The sequence below is a fragment of the Vipera ursinii genome, assembly GCF_947247035.1.
Source record: "Vipera ursinii genome assembly, chromosome: 3".
Classification (NCBI taxonomy): Eukaryota; Metazoa; Chordata; class Lepidosauria; order Squamata; family Viperidae; genus Vipera; species Vipera ursinii.
Genome location: NC_139516.1, coordinates 53116971 through 53135896, shown reverse-complemented (window position 1 = coordinate 53135896; position 18926 = coordinate 53116971). Strand labels below are relative to the sequence as shown.

Genomic DNA, 18926 nt, shown 5'->3' with positions numbered 1-18926 from the left:
AACAGCCTGGGGAGCTACTTATTCTCTCCATCTCTATTGTAGAAAAAGAGCTGCTACTGGAATAGTTCTTACTATGTCCTATATGTCAACATTTAATTAGTGTTGTGTAAATAACATCAGGAATGACATCCTGAATTCTGGAAAACTACACTGATAGAGCTAAGTTTTGTTTCTGACTGACACACATGGCACAAACCTGAATTTGTGATAGAGGAACACTGTGAGTCTCAGCAGCATGCATACCATGGCCAACTTCTCTGAAACAAAACACCCTTCAGTTTTTGATCCATCTTCAGAAATAATATCACCAATCTCACATCATGCAACAGCAAGCATTCTAATGTGCTGTCTACCTAAAATGTATCTTAGTCAAGAGTTGAAAGACCACTTCACTAAGACTGTGCAAATTGGATACGGTCAAAGTGTAAAACCAGAAACGTCCTGGTAGAATCCGTATTGGGCTATTAGCCTTTTCAAATCTTGTGCTATGAATAGTGGTAGTTATTTGGCAAATGGGACAAAGGCCTCCTCTCCTAACTAAAAGTAAGGGACGGAGAAAGGGAGAGAGAGAGAGAGAGTCAGGGAACTAGCTGCTTCTTGTTTTTGTTTTGGCTGTTTCCTTATTCCATCTCTCTCCCCCAATCTTAGATTTCTTGAAACAGGTTATCTGTTTTTCCCCCAATACCCCTTAGTTAAAATTTCCCTTTTGCCCATAAGATTTATTGCAATGTCCTATGACTACTACTATTCACTGAGGAAAATTCTGGCATTTCATTTGGAGAGCACCAGAAGGAAAGCATCTTTCCTTCTCACTTTTTACACTTGGTATCATCTACCTCTGGTTGCTATGCATGATGGGAAGGGTTTTTTGTTTTTTTAAAGCATAGATGTCCTCCTGAAGGACTATCTTCTCTTTCACCCAGAAAGCAGGGGAAGGCTACTGGTCGATGGTCACAGTTCAGATTCAGGAGTGGTATCCATGAGGTACCCACTGCTGTAGCGTCCATTGGCAACATTGCTCATTTCCATTGGGGACGTGCTCCCAGGGCCCAGGTAAGAGCGATGCGCAGGCATTGGAGAAGGGGTTTCACTAGGAACTTTGCTCAAGATGAAACGGGTCTCATCATTGTCTTCCAAGTTGGATATGTCCTTCATCATACGCCCCTTTTTGTATGTGACAGACAGAGCATTAGAACCATCTGACACCAGGTGGAATTGGCGGAGGACAAAGACCACAGGCAGAGGAAGGGTGGCCAAGATGATCAGAGACACAAGTATGCCCATTGCCCACTTGGGGTAATAGAGAAATTTCTCTGCCGCCTGGAAAAGGAAAGGGGAACAGTGATTTAGCATATATTTTTGGTATTATGCACACATTTCTCAACTTAATTAGCCTAGCAGTTCTTTGAAACTAAGGCAAACATAAAACCATTCCTCATCCATCACCTTTTAGGGAAGGAACACACTTTGAAAGGAGATGTTTAGAAGAATTAAAACTGCTACCACTACACAATTTCCCTTTCTCTTCATTTCATATAGGTAATTTCTTCCTTTTCTGTGTCAACAATTTGTCTGCTTCTTATTCACTATTCAGTTTAGGCAGCTTACACCTGAAAGAATATAAAAATTCAATTCTAGTAATCTCAAGTCAGCTACGACTGGCAGAGTAAAAAGCCTTTATTCTATATGTACAATCCTTGCCTACTGTTGACTACTGGGGATTTATTTATTTATTTGATTAGAATAGCCACCCAACTCAACCAAGTAGCTTTTGTTTGAAAAGTGATATGAAAAAATGGCTGTTTTCACTACTTTCATAATCTAGGAATTTCCTGCAAAAGGAATAAACGCTTAAATCATTTTTCAGTCAGAATCTTCGTAGTGCCCTGTCAATACATAATTCTGAATTACTTTATTTTAAAGCCTATGAAACTGATATATAAAAATTGTACCATCTTGAAGGATTAAATGAAGCAGGAAGAAAAAAATCACAGTTCTTTGGATCTCTAATGTACAATCAGCATACTGTTTTTAGAACAAGAGTTCCCCTTGGCTTAATGCATATGGGCCCTGATCTAGTATTTACATAACTTCATCTGCACTGAAGATTTGGTGGCTTTATTACATATCGCCATGCAGTTTTTGATCAACAGATATTCAGCAGCAAATAAAATGGATCAGTTTCATGCTGATGCACAGTTTATGGATTTGAAAATCTAGACTCACCTCTTCTCTTATCCAGGCACTATAACCTGGTGGACTGACTGCTAGCTGAATTATACTGGCTGTCATCAGGCCAGCCATACAGATGGGTGAAATGTACTTCCACGTATAAAAATAATAGCTGGAAGGCCGAAAACCCAGCATTTCTGTTAATTCTTGCATGAATCTAAAAAGGGAGAAGGAAGAAAGCAAGCGGGTGAAGCACAAATGCCAGATTCTGTCTTTTTATTTCACACTGGATGGAGAAATTCAATCAAGAAATTTTGCTGGCACTAGAAATCTAAAGAAAAATCAAGAAATCTGAGGTTTTCACAATCGAGTAAAGTCATTATATAAAAAGTGGATTTAGAAGCAAAGGAGTAAAAGAAGGAAGAAATATAAGAATATAAGAACATCAGTTCCACTGATTCCTTTTGAAAGAACGCTTACTTCTTGGTACCGTAAATCCAAGCCACAGTAATGTTCTCCAGGATTACCACAAGAGTGAGTGGCAGCGTTGCAGAGTAATCATCAAACATGGTGACGAAATAGTTGCCTGAGCGTTGCACAAAAATCAGACCCACGAAGAAAGCAAAAATGCAACAGCCAACTGTAAGGAGCAGATGACAATGGTTAACACATGTAACTTTCTCTTAGATGAAATGGCTGTTATGTTGATCTGCTTAACATATACAGTACTGTCAGGTTTGTCCTATGGATGTAATTATATTGCCTAAAAAATAGCACACAAAACAAAAAGTCCTAAATAGAAATTCACAAATCATGAATATACTCCATACTGTGGAATAAATGAATGCACTTCTATTGTATGTTTAGGCATGACAGAATTGGCATGTGCATTCAGTGGCAAAACAGGCAAATGTGTGCAACAGACCAAATGCAGGATCCAGCAGAACTTCTTATATGTGCAGTAAAAACTATCCTCTTATACTAAGCAATCCATCTACATTCTATACGGAAGCTAACTGAAGGCAGAACAGAGCATAGCATTTAGTCTTCCTGTGTTTAAAAACATGATTTCAGCATGCATGCTTCTCTGAAAGAGCCGTTGCAGAAAGTGGGGATTATTTCCATAGGAATTGCTTCCAAGTAAACATGCAAAAGCCTGCAAAGTATCATGGGACAAACCGTATAACTTATCTTTAGAGAAAGGTAAAATAATTTTTGCTGGGAGATACTTAATAGTATGATGTATTGCAGAGAAAGCTCTTTAATTTTACCTGAGCAATCAGCTAACAATGTGTAGATTGGGTGAACTCATGGTCAACTTTAGCCCATAGAGAAGCGCTCATTTATATGCTACATTTGGGCTGTGGTTACATATATTATTTTATTACAGTACATTTCACTGAAAACAGGAAGAGTTACATCCAAGTAACAATACATAAAATACAATGTAGAGTCACAAAACCACTTTCCAAACACAACTCAAACCTACTCACTACAAACTATTCTGTAAACCAATACTTTGGTCCATGTGTTTCCGAATAACATTAGCTATCACCTCATTATCGTAAGATTAACTTCCCAGAGGCTGAAAGGAAAAGGCTATTCCTTCTTTTTAAAGTAACAATGTTGATGGCAACATTGATTAAGGGTCTGAATTAGGATGTTGGAGGAAGAGAAAGGATACCTGCAGTTTAATGGGCCCAGAGTGGTCCGCCTCTAATATATCTCGTGAAGCCACAGGTTTTACAACTACCCTACTACTCACACTGCAGTGTTCTCCATGTGACTCTTTGCATTTCCCTGAAAATGACCTTACCTGTTAATGCTTCTTTGCGCACTTTGAACATGTCAATGATGGGGGTGGTGATGCCAGCCATGGTCCCAATCATGCTCCCCAAACCCAGGTTTATCAGCATCAGGAAGAACATCACTGACCAGAAAGGAGAAGCTGGGAAGTGGGTCATTGCTTCTGTGAAAGCTATGAATGCGAGGCCAGTTCCCTGCACTGACTGTATACAGCCAAAAGAAGATGCTTGTGTTATTCTTGACAACAGAAAGAGCGTTATAAAAGCAGATGTGTGTGTATTCTTGTCAATACGTTTCTGTCTGTAAAACTACAAGCTTTCAGAGCCAAACAGCCAGTCACGTATTAGCCTCTGGTCCAATGAGGGGAATTTCCTATGTGGATAAGTAGAGGAAAAAGCATGCATGTACTAAGAATTGCACAAGCATCTGCTGCTTTCTATATATACATGCCCTGGAAGAGAGAAAATAAAACTCTGGCTTTAAACTGCATGTATATCATAGATACGATGGGATGAGTATTTATTCCTCAAGTTTTCCCAACATCAGTAACTTCATATAACCCAAGCACATTTATTCACTTATGGTCCATAAGTCTTGAACCTCTTTCTTTCAATAGCTGTGGAGAAAGGCTACCCACCACTTCAGTAAATTATGACCCACACATTGGGAAAAACTACTTCACTCTGAGAAAATTCATGAACTTTCGTTCACATCAGGTTTAACATCCAATAGTATTTTCTTATCATAAAAAGGTAAAGGTTCCCCCGCACATGCGTGCTAGTCGTTTCCAACTCTAGGGGCCGGTGCTCATCTCCGTTTCAAAGCCGAAGAGCCAGCACTTATCCGAGGACATCTCCGTGGTCATGTGGCCGGCATGACTAGACACCAGAGGCGCACGGAACGCTGTTACCTTCCCACCATAGTGGTCCCTATTTTTCTACTTGCATTTTTACGTGCTTTCGAACTGCTAGGTTTCTTATCATAGCACCCCTGAAATGAGTGCTAACTGGCAATAGATTTCAGAAACCTCAGAACATTAAAAGCCAGTGACATAATTGTGGGCTGAAGCATTTGCTGTTGCAATTCTGCTACAATAAATTACATTAAAAACAAAAACAAAAGATGCCTGAGTCATCCCTCTGGATCTAAATATCACGTCTCTATGATAAACCATCAAGAGGATTGATCCCTGCTTTACTATACTGTATATCCAAGCAATAGTTTTCAAGAGCACCTGTGGTCTTCAAGAGCACCTTTGGCATCTCCAAGGTTCTTTGCCCTACCTGACTTTATTTTAAATCTTTCAATTAGAATAATTATGTAGGAATGCCCCCCCTATTTCAAAACAAAATATAGGAGGGTTATATCCCCTTTCTTTACAAAGATGCCTCTGTTCCTTATACATCTGAAACTTTAGTCACTGTTTGGAATCAGAGGCTACTATGTGGAATGTTCTAGACATCTGCCAGATAAAATTTCTCAGATCAGGTCTAAGTTGGACTCAGGGTAAGTGCAGTTCAGTGATGGCATAGATCTATTTCACCCATTGAAATGAATAGAGCAGTGCTCAGGGGCAAGAAATGTGAGTGTACATTAAATATGTGAACAACCGGTTCTCTGTGTGGATGCCGCTTCCGGAAGTCCACTGGGCCTGGGCAACAAAAAATTAGCTACTGGTTCTGCCGAAGTGGTGCAAACTGTCTGAATCCCACCACTGGTGCAGTTGAGTTGATCACTGCATGGACTGCCCATTTATCTGGAATGAGTTTGTGCCAGTTGACCCCAGCGAAATGGACAGTAGTAAGACCACAGCTTCAGAGAGTCCTTGAGGAAGAAGATTAATCTAGAACTCTTTCAGTTAGGGTCAGACCCGGATGTAGTACTGAAACAGCATTGGTTGATTACCTGTGGAGGGACTGGGAAAGGTGAAGCTCTCAGTCTCTTAGCAGCCTCCAGTATCATTGACTATGTAAACTTTTAGTTGAGCTTAGGGGGGTAGGAGTGGGGAGCAGGATGCTGCAGTAGTTTTTTTCTCCTTGTTTGGGATCAGTTCTAATCATTATTGAGCAGGGGGGAAAGTCTAGCCCTAAACCCCTAATGTGTGAGTTGCCAAAAGTTCTACTTTCCTACATGAGGCCACTAGGTAAGGTTATCCAATGTATCATTATTACATGGTTTTATTTTGTTTAAATCACTTAGTAAATGCAGAAAATTATGCTATGGACTATGCACTTTTTACTCCATCTATTAAAGTAGGCATTCTGAAGTTAAAAACCATAATGAACTAAAATCAGCAACTTGCGTTTCCTTCCTCGAAAAGGCTTATTTTTACAGTATCTTGGTTTTTAAAATATAATTTAATGAACAAAGTTCTTAACTTTAAATAAATTCAGTATGAAGACTTTGCTCATGCAAAATTCTGAATCAGAATTATTATTTTTTTAAAAAAAAGACTTGTTGAACAATCCGTGATTGATCCTTGATACCTTTAGGCTTCGTGACTTTATGCACAGACTCCAACCGTGCAGTCGAAGATACAGTAGTCATGGGCTTTCTGGCCCAGATTTTCTCCAATTATTGTGCAAACACTTAGAATGAAATAGGTAGATCACTAAACAAACATTTCAATAAGTTAAGATCTGGGATTAGATGTGTTAACAAACCTGGAACTGGAATTTGTAAATCAATAAATCATGGTTGCACATTGTGGCTTATTACTTTTTACATCATGATTTCTGTCTTGGGATGACCATGTCATTAGGAACTTATCATTATTTACAAACCAAACCAATACCTACAGTCATTTTATTTAAGGGATTTGACATTTGGGCAGTATTTGATCAAGTCTTCATTCCGGAAGAGATATTGCTTCAGAAGGACTATAATGTGTTCTTTTTCCTGTAATTTATCTCTTTGTTTTCAAAGGAATTAAGATGGCACCAAATGCCAGTCTTTAAACATACCTTGTTAAGCTCGTCTTCCAGCAGGCAGGGATCCAATCCCAGCTTCTCAAATTGATCCTTCTTCACTGTCTTTATCACAGCATACATTTCAGTGTAATCCTTGGATGTCAGATGGGAGAAGTTCACTTGGGGTGGTATCAGGGCGTGGCTGAGGATATCTGTGTTCAGATAACCCAGGATCTTCTCAGCATTTCTATAATAGGAATATATATATATATATATATACTTACAGAGTCATTCTCTAAATCCCAGAGAATACAACGAATTCCATCTACTCTCAGCAAAATAAGCTATCATTTTTTTAGGCTGATGTAGAAGAATTAGTTTTATTATTCTGAGGAGTTTCTTCAGAAACTATATGATGAAAAGATCTCTTCTCTATTTGCGGTAAGCAAAAGATCTCTTCTATTTGCTAGGAGCTGGGGTGGCACAGTATTTAGAATGCAGTATTGCAGACTAATTAACAGCTGACTGCCAGGAGTTCGATTCTGACCGGCTCAAGGTTGAGTCAGCCTTCCATCCTCCCGAGGTCGGTAAAATGAGGAACCAGATTGTTGGAGGCAATATGCTGTCTCTGTAAACCATTTAGAGAGGGTTGTAAAGCCCTATGAAGTGGCATATAAGTCCAAGTGCTATTGTTTGCTATTGCTATTGCTGTACACTTGAGATATCAGTCCATTTGGAGGAGAATGATAGATTACTGAAACTGCAAATCAGAGTAAAGCTTCAGAAATGATAACTGTATGTGCTAGAGCTCCCTACCCAAATCACCCGGTACTTACTCAACCACACATTTTTCATTCATGACATTGGCTTTGAAGCCCAGCACAGCAAAAACGACCAATGTCGCCAAGATGGAAGTGAAGAAATTGATAAAGGAGACAAGGGCTGCATCAAAGTGACAGTTATTATCCTGTTTGTTATAACTGGAAAAGGCAATAACTCCACCAAAACCCAGTCCAAGGGCAAAGAAGACCTGAGTGGCAGCTTCTCGCCATACTTGGAGATCCAGCATTTTATCAAGCTGCAAAAAAGAGAGACAGACAGAAAGGTCAAGTCATCCCTGCATCTTCGTTGGTGAGCAGGGAAACACCTCCTACAGTATCACAACTTATAAGCAAAGAGAAAGATTGTAGGTATACTTTGTATATACGCTGGCAAGGCCCCAACAACTTTCTCCTCTGCCAATGGAATTACGGATGATAATGGGCAAATCCAAAGAAGGTGGGGCATTTTTAAGATCTGTTAAAATCAGACTATTTGTTTGGAGTGCTCATATATTAACGTTGCTCACTAAATTATATTCTCTGGGCAGCTTGCAGTTATAAAACATACATAGTTTTTATACGATTTTTATTTGATGAATTACAGTTTTGCTATTTGATCAGTATTTTGGTGTTACTCATTGGAACACTATTTAACTATAAATAGCCATCAAATTACAAACTGTAAAATAAATTTGTCGGTGGACCAGCATCACAACTAAACTAAAAATAAGTGTTACACATAGAGTACTGTAGTGAGCAAGTTAAAGATTATGTAGGAAGACTGACTTCAGATTCAATTCGCCAAAGGTGCTCAATTTCAAAATTCTAGTCGGGTGCAAACTTACCACTTAGTTCATCCTTTCTCAAAACTGCATCTTTGTCCAGATCATGCAGCTGCCACATAGTTCCAGAGAAGGATGATATCTGCTTTGGGAGTTGCAGATGTCATCTGCCTGACAATCCAGCCATTCCAAAGCATTTTTGAAAACATCCCCAAGCGATATAAAAAAACTCACCCAGTGCTGCAGAAATTTCCATAAGGAAGATGCTAGCATTCTGGGATAATATCCAACAACTGAATTATTATTCCTATATATCTGATGTGTACGAAAATGGGAAAAAAAGTGCCTTAAGGCACAATGAAGAGTAGACAGAAAATCTCCCTTAAGTTTTAAGTACAGGTAGTCCTCAACTTACAACCACAATTGAGCCCAAAATTTCTGTTGCTAAGTGAGACAGTTGTTAAGTGAATTTTGCCCCCTTTTATGACCTTTCTTGTCACAGTTGCTAAAGACTGCAGTCGAATCACTGCAGTCATTAAGTTAGTAACAGGGTTGTTAACTGAATCTGGTTTCCCCATTGATTTTGTCAGAAGATCACAAAAGGTGATCACATGACCCTGGGACACCGCAACCATCGTAAATATGAATGTATTGCCCAACATCCAAATTTTAATCACATGACTATAGAGATGCTTCGAAGGTCGTAAGTGTGAAAAATGGTCATGTCACTTTTTTCAGTGACTTTGAATGGTTACTAAATGAACTGGTGTAAGTCGAGGACTATCTGTAGACTTAGTGACCCTCTGAAGGCTCTTCTCCCTCAGCCTAATCTTCCTCTCAGGGTGAATGTAGAGTGGAGCAACCTGGAGACTCACCTTAATAGTTAGGGCCAGGGGTAGGCAACCTTGGCTCTTTTATGACTCGTGGACTTCAATTCCCAGAATTCCTGAGCCAGCAGGAATTCCTCAGCCAGCATGGCTGGCTCAGGAATTCTGGGAGTTGAAGTCCACGAGTCATAAAAGAGCCAAGGTTGCCTACCCCTGAGTTAGGCACAAAGCCAACTGGGTGATTCTCAGCTTCTAGGAAGGAGGTGAAAGCAAACCACTTTTGAATCTTTGCCAAGAAACTGCTGGCAGTTGTCTGAAGAGTTGCTAGGAACTAACAAAAATGTAAAGGTATTTTAAAAAGTCTTACCTTAGGAGTGAACATATGTAGAATCCCATCTACTGCCCCTCTCAAGAGCAAACCCCTGATCAGGAAGCAGATCAATACCACATACGGAAAGAGAGAGCTGAAATACATCACCTAAGCGAGGGAGAGGATGTGATGTAAATCTGCAGTAGCACCAATAGGCACCAACCCTAATCAGTTTTTTAATACGTCCTCGTTTTCTATAAAAATGTTGGGAATTGCAATTTGGTGAGATTAGATAACTTATCTTCTGGTTATTCCTATAAACAGAACTATGATTTCCAGAAGCGCAGTCCACTAGACTGAGAAACTGGAAAAAAAAAACCTCAGAAGAAGATGGTGGCAACCACTTCCAGACATGGCCAAAAAATCAACATGGGCATGGCTATACATTCACCAATAATCAAGTTTCTGAGCCTCTGTTGAAATAAGAGCTAAGATGTCTTGTGGCATTTTAAATATGAATAAATGTATCAGATCCATACATTGGTGAAGTAACCATAGTCCATAAAAATTGTTACAATAAACTTGTTCATTCATCTTGTAATATATTTAGAACATTCTAGTACTTTAAACCTGAAAGAGCTAGATAATGGTGAATATAACCCATTCTTGCCATGGGCCTGTTCACATGTTTATCTTTTAAATAACTACCAAAAAGCACAGGACCATGGAACAGGCATATCTATACTTGGCAAATGTTTAGACAAAATCTGCATGTTTTCAGCATTCACTTGAATGCTCTGGGTGTGTAGAAGTGAATACTGGTTTATACTCTTAAAAGAAGAGTTATCAATCAATTCTAAAAATCCTGCTATTCTCTATTTCAACCCATCACCATGATACTTACCTTTCCTGAGGATTGGATTCCTTTGATCATAGCTAAGCCTACAATGCTCCAAGCTGCCAGCAGACATAAGGTCATTCTCCAGTTAAGTCCACCGCTCTCTGAAATGGAGTCGGAAATGTCCAGGGCATCACGATACCAGAAGAAAGTAGTTGCAGAGCTTTTGTCACATTCTGGTTCTACAACTGTAGAGGATAAGAACTTGGGTTGAATACAAATCTTTCAATTGGCAATTTACAGTGGCATGCCTAAGGTGTAGCTAAGTGAGATAGAATTTATTTAGAACCATTGCATTAGGAAATATGCCTAGAGGTCTTTTTCAGAAATGGAAGTGGGGAGAATGTTGCTATCCAAAATTAAAGATTAAATAAATGGGGTGATTTATACTCACTATAAAAGATTCATCTATGTGCTGGGAGATGTTCAAAATCTATTAAATGCTCCATTAGCTTCCAAAGTGACTCAGTTGCATCCTTTGGAAACTATTTCTTACCAGCTCATACAATCTCTTATTCTAGCAGGATGAAACAGACCTGAGCTATTGTCATTTTTGGAATGGAAGCCTCTGCTCTGCTACACTCTTAACATCACAGAAAAAGAGATATCTTCCTTCCATGAATGAACCTTTATTATTATCAAAGTACAACATGTATACATTGAGATTGGCTGAGCCTCCCTTCGTGCCCCCCCCACAACTCGCAGTGACAACAAACCCACCATCTTGTTACACCATGTGAGCTAATTGCACAACACACCAGCTTTCCTTCCAGAAGGAAGGAAAAAAAGTGAATGCATTCCCCCCTCTTCCAAATGGCGTTAACAGGAAGCAGCATTAAGTACTATTTCAACAATTATCTTTATTGCTTTTAGTATCCCAATAAAAAGTAGACAATTAGAATGGACATTTGCCTCATCTTCTTTCCCCAATATGGATGGTTGTAAAAAATGGCTACTCACTTGCCACTGAGCCATTTTTCAAAACAGGGCATTCACTCCAAGGTAAAGGATACTGGAAGGATTTGAAAAAGTAGAAGATGCTCCATCCAATGATCACATTATAATAGAGTCCAACAAACAAGCAGACCTGGCAAAAGAAAACTGAAATCATGTCTAGATCCTACATAACAATACTCCATTCAAACACAGGAAGAGGACCTTCTAAAAGTGAACCCCAGAAAATGGCCAACTGCCATTTATTTATTTAGCATATGGCATATCACACATGGACTTTCATCATGAATAGTTTTGTGATCATATTTAATCTCCCAAGTTTTATTTTTTTATTTAAATTCCATTTATATCTCGCCCTTCTCCGAAGACTCAGGGCGGCTTACAAGCTTAGCAGTAGCCTTCATTCTATGTATATGCCTGCTTATTAGGGCTTTCACACACACCCCAAGCGGCATTATTACAAAGTCAGCTTAATTGCCCCCAACAATCTGGGTCCTCATTTTACCTACCTCGGAAGGATGGAAGGCTGAGTCAACCTTGAGCCTGGTGGGATGCGAACCTGCACTAATTGCAGGCAGCTGGTGTTACTTAAGGAGGCATTAGCCCACTGCTCCACCAAGGCTCTTTTAAGTTGCCATGGGTCTGAGAATATTTATATCCCAACAGAGTGTTACTGAAGAACCGGTCTAATTGAGGGGCTGTAGATCGTGTTTTCACTGAACTGATGGCATAGATCTACTTCACCCATTGAAATGAATAGAGCAGTGCTCATGGGCAAGAAATGTGAGTGTACATTAAATGTTGAAGCAGAAGCCTACCTGGGTGTTTATGATTACTCTCCACCATGGCCATTCTCCTAATGAGCTAGGTTCCCATATTAACTGTGAATGATATAATATTGCAAAATCCAATAGGAGAACTTGCAAAATATCCAATAGGAGAACTTGCAAAATGATCTCAAACATTATTCTGTTTCATCATAATTCCTCTAGTTTTCAGCATTATTTATTGCTTTTTAGATCTTCTTTTTCTTTTGCCTCCATTAAACTGCTAGACATTTTAGGCATTTCATTTAGAAATAAATACTTTTCAGGATGACTCATAATATTTCTCCAATACTGAACAAAATTTTCTGCAGTGATAATGTACTGTTACACAGTTGTTTAGAAGTCAGAAGTCAGCACATTTTATAAAATGTCCCCAACCTAAATGGCTTTTTTGTGTGTGTGTGTATGCTAATAGCCTGATTGTTTCCTAAATTTCTAATTAGGGAAAAATGGACTCTTAGGAGAAGGCTATGAATGTTGATACATGCAAGTAGAACATATAGCACTTTTAGAATTAGAATAGCATAGGAAGGGACCTTGGAGGTCTTCTAGTCCAGCCCCCTGCTCAACCTATATCATCTCAGACAAGTGACTGCCTAGTGTCTCTTAAAAACATCCAGTGATGGACGATCCACAATTTCTGAAGGCAAGCTGTTCCACTGGTTAATTGTCCTCACTGTTAGGAAGTTTCTCCTTAATGCCAGGTTGCTTCTCTCTCTGGTCAGTTTCCAACTTTGATGACATTCCCTTTAGGACACTGTGCAGCTTTTTGTTTGTTTGCTTTAAAAAAGCTGTCCTAAACATGAATGTCAGATCCCTAATTGATACCACATATCAACATATTTTTATTCCATTGTTCATAATTAATCACCCTTAGCTACAGTATATGTAATGACTTTATTTAACATATCTGCTAGGTTATTAATGGCCAGACATTATCCTCTTTTTTCCTGTTAGAACTTTAACATGCATCAACATGCAGATCTCTATATGGTACACAACAGCTTTATTTTATGAACCAGCATAAAATGGAATTGCAAAAAAGAAAACCCTATCCAGGTAACCCCAAAGTTCTTAAATTTTAGAAGTAGAATTTACTGAGCTAATCATCCCCTTCTTTTCCTTTCCTTTTTGGTTGTTTCTGTTAGATAACTCGGAGTTAGGAATTTTGGTCCACCTACTGTATATTTTGCATAAATTTACTAATAGACCCCAGACTTCCTTTTTTGGGCAAAACCGCCTACATATTATGCACCCATTTATAGCCCTGAATAAGACATGTGAACTCATCCAATCACTCACTAAGAGGCTGGCAAATCCAATGCCACCTAATCGAGGGCAAATATAATTCCACACTCCTATGCTGCCCCGGCGGATTCTCTGCCCTACGGCCAGTTCCAGGAAAAAGAGCGGGACTCCAATAAGGATGAGCAGGATCAGATAGGGGACTAGATAAGCACCTGAAAGGGAAAATAAAGTTTCATTAGAGACATTTCTTTTTCTGCTACAGATCACAAGAAAAATCATCTGACCCTGAACACTTGTATGCAGAGTGAACAGCATGCACGGGGCAAAGGTTTAAAAACCTATTTGGGGTTTCAGACAGCAAGTGGCTTTGATTGGCACTTCAGAATGAGGCCACAGTTTTATTCTGCTCTGAAGCAAAAACCTTACTTTATTATTACATTGCTTGGTGGCTTTTTATGTTTCCCCCAATGGGAAATGGAAAAATAAGCAAATGGCCACAATATCTTTGCTTCTATTTTAAAATGGCAGTTGAATCATTAAACTTAATAATAATAATAATAATAATAATAATAATAATAATAATAATAATAATAATAATAATAATAATTTTATTTGTATACCGCCCTTCTCCCGAAGAACTCAGGGCGGTGAACAGGGCAAACATACAAAAATACAAAGATACAAAAGTTAAAAAAGAATTAAACACAATGCCCAAGCTAAAACAATAAATAGATATATTAAAAACAACAATAAAATCCCAACCATCCCCCATCAGGCCAGGCTGGCTTGTTCGAACAAGTGAGTCTTCAGATCGCGTCAGAAGGAGCGAAGGTCGGGCGCCATCCGGAGCTCGACTGGCAACCGATTCCATAAATCCGGGGCGCCCACAGAGAAGGACGTCCCCCTGGGGGCCACCAGATGACATTCTCTGACCGGTGGCACCCTGAGGAGGCCCTCTCTGTGGGAACGCACACGGCGGAGGGAAGTTGATGCCGGCAGCAGGTGATCCCTGAGGTACTCCGGACCCATGCCATGTAGGGCCTTGAACACCATTACCAGTACCTTGAATCTCACCCGGAAGACAACTGGGAGCCAATGCAGCTCACGGAGCAGAGGTGTAATAAAGGAATGACATCTACCACATTTCAGGTAAAAACAGGCAGGAAGACATAGATTATTTGTAAAGAGAAGGAAATTCCATCAAGACTAAAAAGGAAAAGGGTTTTCTGGGTGAGATGAGGTGGCTGGTTAGTTGTCTCCACTAAGGGCTCCACAAGCAGAAACAGCACTGCACATCAGGAGACAAGAAATTTCTTTGGAGGAAGGAAAAATCAGGCGATCGTCTGTCCTTGTGCTCTGGAACAGCTGTTCCCCATGAGAGGAGCACAGGAACTGAGTTACCTCTGGCCAATTGCAAGCTCAGCAACTTGAGAGCCAAGGGATTTACAATGAGCCCTTAACTGCTGTGCAGCCTTACAGACATAAGAAAGGTAACCTAAGAGAGATATCCGAATGACAGTGAAGGTTTTGGTGAATGGCTTACTTTTCAAGTTAAGACTATGATTGCTTTTTATATATACCTTGTATTTAGCTCTGGGAAGTCGGGGGGGGGAGGGAGGGAGGGGGGGAGGGAGGGGGGGGAGGAGGGAGGGGGGGAGGAGGGGAGGTAGGGGGGGAGGGGGGAGGGGGAAGGGGGGTTTGTTAAAGGAAAACTATTTTAAAACTTTTCAATAAAAAAAAAGACTTGAAAAGTGTGGGTTGGGGGGGGGTTAGATGCTATTTTAAGGCATTTCAATTTAAAAGTAAACAGTTTAAGAAGATTGTGATCTAAGAAAGTTTCAAATGGAGAAAGCGGACAGAGGTTTTTAAAAAATAGAAGATTTTTTTTCTGACAAAAGTGCCTTTGAAAATAGTAAAATTAATTAGAAGATCCCTTTCTGGGCATGTTGATTGTTTATTTTTAAGGACAGTAGTAGTTAGAGGATTTTACAAAACAAGAAGAAAAGGATAATATGAGCTACGTTGTAGGACTGTAACTGTAGAGAGATAATTGGAACTAAAGCGTTAAGGATAGAAGCAAAACAGAAAAAAGGAGAAGGCTGCCTTTTACTTTCACCATAGTAATTGACACACTTTCATTTTTTCACCATGGCAACTACAAATAAAGTTGGGAGAAGGATGCAGGAGTTCACAAGAAAAACTTACAGATTGCAGAAAATATAACATCAATGCCTTAAGAGGGACAAGATTTGATTTGAACAAGAAACTATTGACCAACATCTTTATTGAAGAAGATTACAAATGGTTTGCCATAATTTTGGCTGAAAGGTTGAAAATAATTTTATAGGAGTTTGTTAATGAAGACCAATGTGGGTTTTTACCTAAAAGACAACAACAAGATAATATTAGAAATGTTTTGAATATTCTGGAATACTGTACTTGGAGCAATATAATGAAAACAAGCTGCATTGATATTCATAGATACAAAGAAAGCCTTTAACAGTTTGAATTGGAATTTTTTGTTTAGAATTCTGGAACATATGAACCTTGGAGATAATTTTATTAAATGGGTGAGATCTAGTTATACTTTTCAGAAACCACAAATAATTGTTAATAGAGAACTAACAAAATTGTGAGATTCAAGAGGCTTCTGGTTTGCCAAGTCAGCCATCATGGATGTCTGGAGGATGGCTCCCGTCTTCCACGTCCAGATTCGCATCGCTGGGGGTTCCTAAAAGGACCAAAGAGTTGCCCTGGAGGGGTGACCAGACAGAAGGGGCTTTTGCAGAAACACGGGGGAGCTGCAACACCCCCATTAGTGTCTGCATTCCCTTTGTACTGGCAGACAAAAGACTGGCCATAGAAATATGGCCAGTTACTAGGCTGCAGACAGCCGAAGTCAAACTTACCATCAGGCAACATTAAAGCAGCATGGAAGAGATGGGGGGGTAAGATTCCTCTCTTATACCTTAATCATCTTCTTTTCACCTAAATAAGCTGCTAAGTACTTTCCCCCTGTAGAGAGGGAGGGAGAAAGTCAACCCTCTCTTCGCGAGCAAGCCCAGGGGTGTTTTTTTAAAAAAAAACCGTTGAAGAAAGAAATGGACTAAAAGAAAAGAATTTCCAAAGTACTTGGGGGACACCCAGTGGCTAAACTTGAAATTGCAATCTGAGTTTCTCTTTAAAAAAAACACCAAGAAAATATTTAAGAAAAACAAGATAAGAGTAATCTTGAACACCAGATGTGAAACTTCACTATGGAAGAGTTTCAAACACAAATCCATGTTATGTGGCAAATATCTTACCAAACTTATCAGTTCCTTTCTACAGCTGGTGACGAAATAAGAGCTTTTGGAAAAAATTAGAAAGCATCTCGATGAAACAAACTCAAACTGACTACAACTAATATTTTATTGGGACAGAACTTAACAGAAGAAATTGAACAATCAAATACATTGGCAGAAGAATTAAATATTCAACAAATACAGGCTTTTGAAGATTGTAACGAAGAACAGATGGGAAAAAAATTATTTAGACCAGGACAATTATATCAAGAGGTGAAAATAATGAGAAGATTTGGTGCTGTTAGCAGACTCTTCAATCCTTCAAAAGTGGAGACTGGAGGGCCACTTCAATATGATATAGTAACACAAGAACACTTTGATGACCCTGAGACAAAGAAGCGAAAAATGACATGGCAAAGGAAGAAAGCAAGAATAAGATTGAAGAAATATGAACATTTTTAAGAGGCCTGAAATAGATAATACCAAAATAGACAGGATTGTATTGGGATTACGAGAGATTGTTTTGATAAGTAGACAAAAATACTGACTAAAAAATAAAATAAAAATAAAAATAAAATACAGATGTATGAATACTAACACTAAAATATTGAGTTCTTTAAATGATATGGGTTAAGATGTATATATGCTAAAAATGATAGAATGTAACTAATATACTTGGATGTAGAGACATGAGAGGCTGTATTAAATGTTGAAATGGAAGAAATTTTGGTTAATTTTTAATATGTGGAACTATAAATGAGAAACAAGAATATTATATTGTCCTCCTCTTCTTTCTCCTCCTTGCAATTGGTATTTTAATGACTACTGTTTTAAATATTGTATGACTGATATGGATATGGAAATGAGATAAATAAGAACTGGGTTACATTACTAGGTGTTGGAGAAAATTGTGTAAAGGGAAAGGAGGTTATTTAGCAATATGAAAATGAGAAATCTTAAACGTTTAATTTCAATATCAATGTAAAATTAAAGCTAGAAAAATATATAAGGTGTTTGATGTTTTAAAGATGGAATGTTAAAATATAAAATATACTAAAATATTGATAAATATAAAAAAACTATTAAATGACTGATGGATAGCAATGAGAAGTATGTTAATTTAGATAAGAGATAGTATGTATTAAAGGAAAAAAGAGAGAGGAAGTATTGGTTACAATAACTTGGAGATTTGTAATAATATGTATTTGTCTGAAATGGAACTATTGTAACCTGGACACCATGTTGCTTTTTAAAGATATTATTGTAATATTGGAAAACTAATAAAAAATAAATAAAAAAGCTGTGAGATTCAAAAAGATAAGACAAGGATGTCCACTGTTTCCACTTTTATTCATTTTGGTTCTTGAGGTACTAAATAGAGACATAAGTTCAGAGACTTATGGGAGTTAATGTTATTTGTTAACAGTTAAGGGCATTTATTTGTTTATTTGTTTGTTTGTTTATTTATTTATTTATTTATTTATTTATTTATTTATTTATTTATTTATTTATTTATTTTTGGGACTTATATGCCGCCCTATCTCCCGAAGGACTCAGGGCAGCTAACAACAATAAAAAACAACAATACAAAAATTAAAAAAGAATTAAATAACAGCCCCAAAATAAATTAACTACACAGTTAAAAATTAAAACATATTTAAAAACCCATCATCAATCCAGGTCAGCCTGATGGAAGAAGAAAGTTTTGAGGTCGCGGCGAAAGGACCGGAGGTCCGGGGCCATCTGGAGCTCAAGGGGGAGTTGGTTCCATAGGGCTGGTGCTCCCACAGAGAAGGCCCTCCCCCTGGGGGTCGCCAGCCGACATTGGCCGACGGCACCCTGAGGATGCCCTCTCTGTGTGAGCGCACTGGGCGATGGGAAGTCGTCCCCGGTAGCAGACGGTCCTGCAAATATTTGCAGATGGTGTTAGTTTCAGAAGTTGCATTAGAGAGAATAGAAACATGGGAACATTGAATAACCTTTGTATAGTAGCAGGAAGTTTTACAAACATAGAAACTGATGGATGAAAAAGACCTAGTGGTCTATCAAATCAATCCTTTGAGTTTATTTGTTTCTTTGTTTTCTTGT

At 38.6% G+C, this 18926-nt stretch overlaps 1 protein-coding gene across 1 annotated transcript in view; it reads right to left on the bottom strand.

Moving 5' to 3' along the window:
• Positions 1–762: 762 nt before the first annotated feature.
• SLC6A17 (solute carrier family 6 member 17) overlaps positions 763–18926 on the bottom strand; it is a gene marked incomplete at its 5' end in the record, with an annotated part of 28147 nt that continues 9983 nt past the window's right edge. The window contains 10 exons of the mRNA XM_083357816.1: positions 763–1320; positions 2227–2389; positions 2653–2812; positions 3989–4181; positions 6942–7134; positions 7724–7965; positions 9685–9795; positions 10532–10713; positions 11486–11612; positions 13609–13766. Of these exons, the coding sequence (XP_083213942.1) occupies positions 952–1320; positions 2227–2389; positions 2653–2812; positions 3989–4181; positions 6942–7134; positions 7724–7965; positions 9685–9795; positions 10532–10713; positions 11486–11612; positions 13609–13766 (1898 nt within the window). The 3' untranslated portion in view covers positions 763–951. The remainder of the gene's footprint in view (positions 1321–2226; positions 2390–2652; positions 2813–3988; positions 4182–6941; positions 7135–7723; positions 7966–9684; positions 9796–10531; positions 10714–11485; positions 11613–13608; positions 13767–18926) is intronic.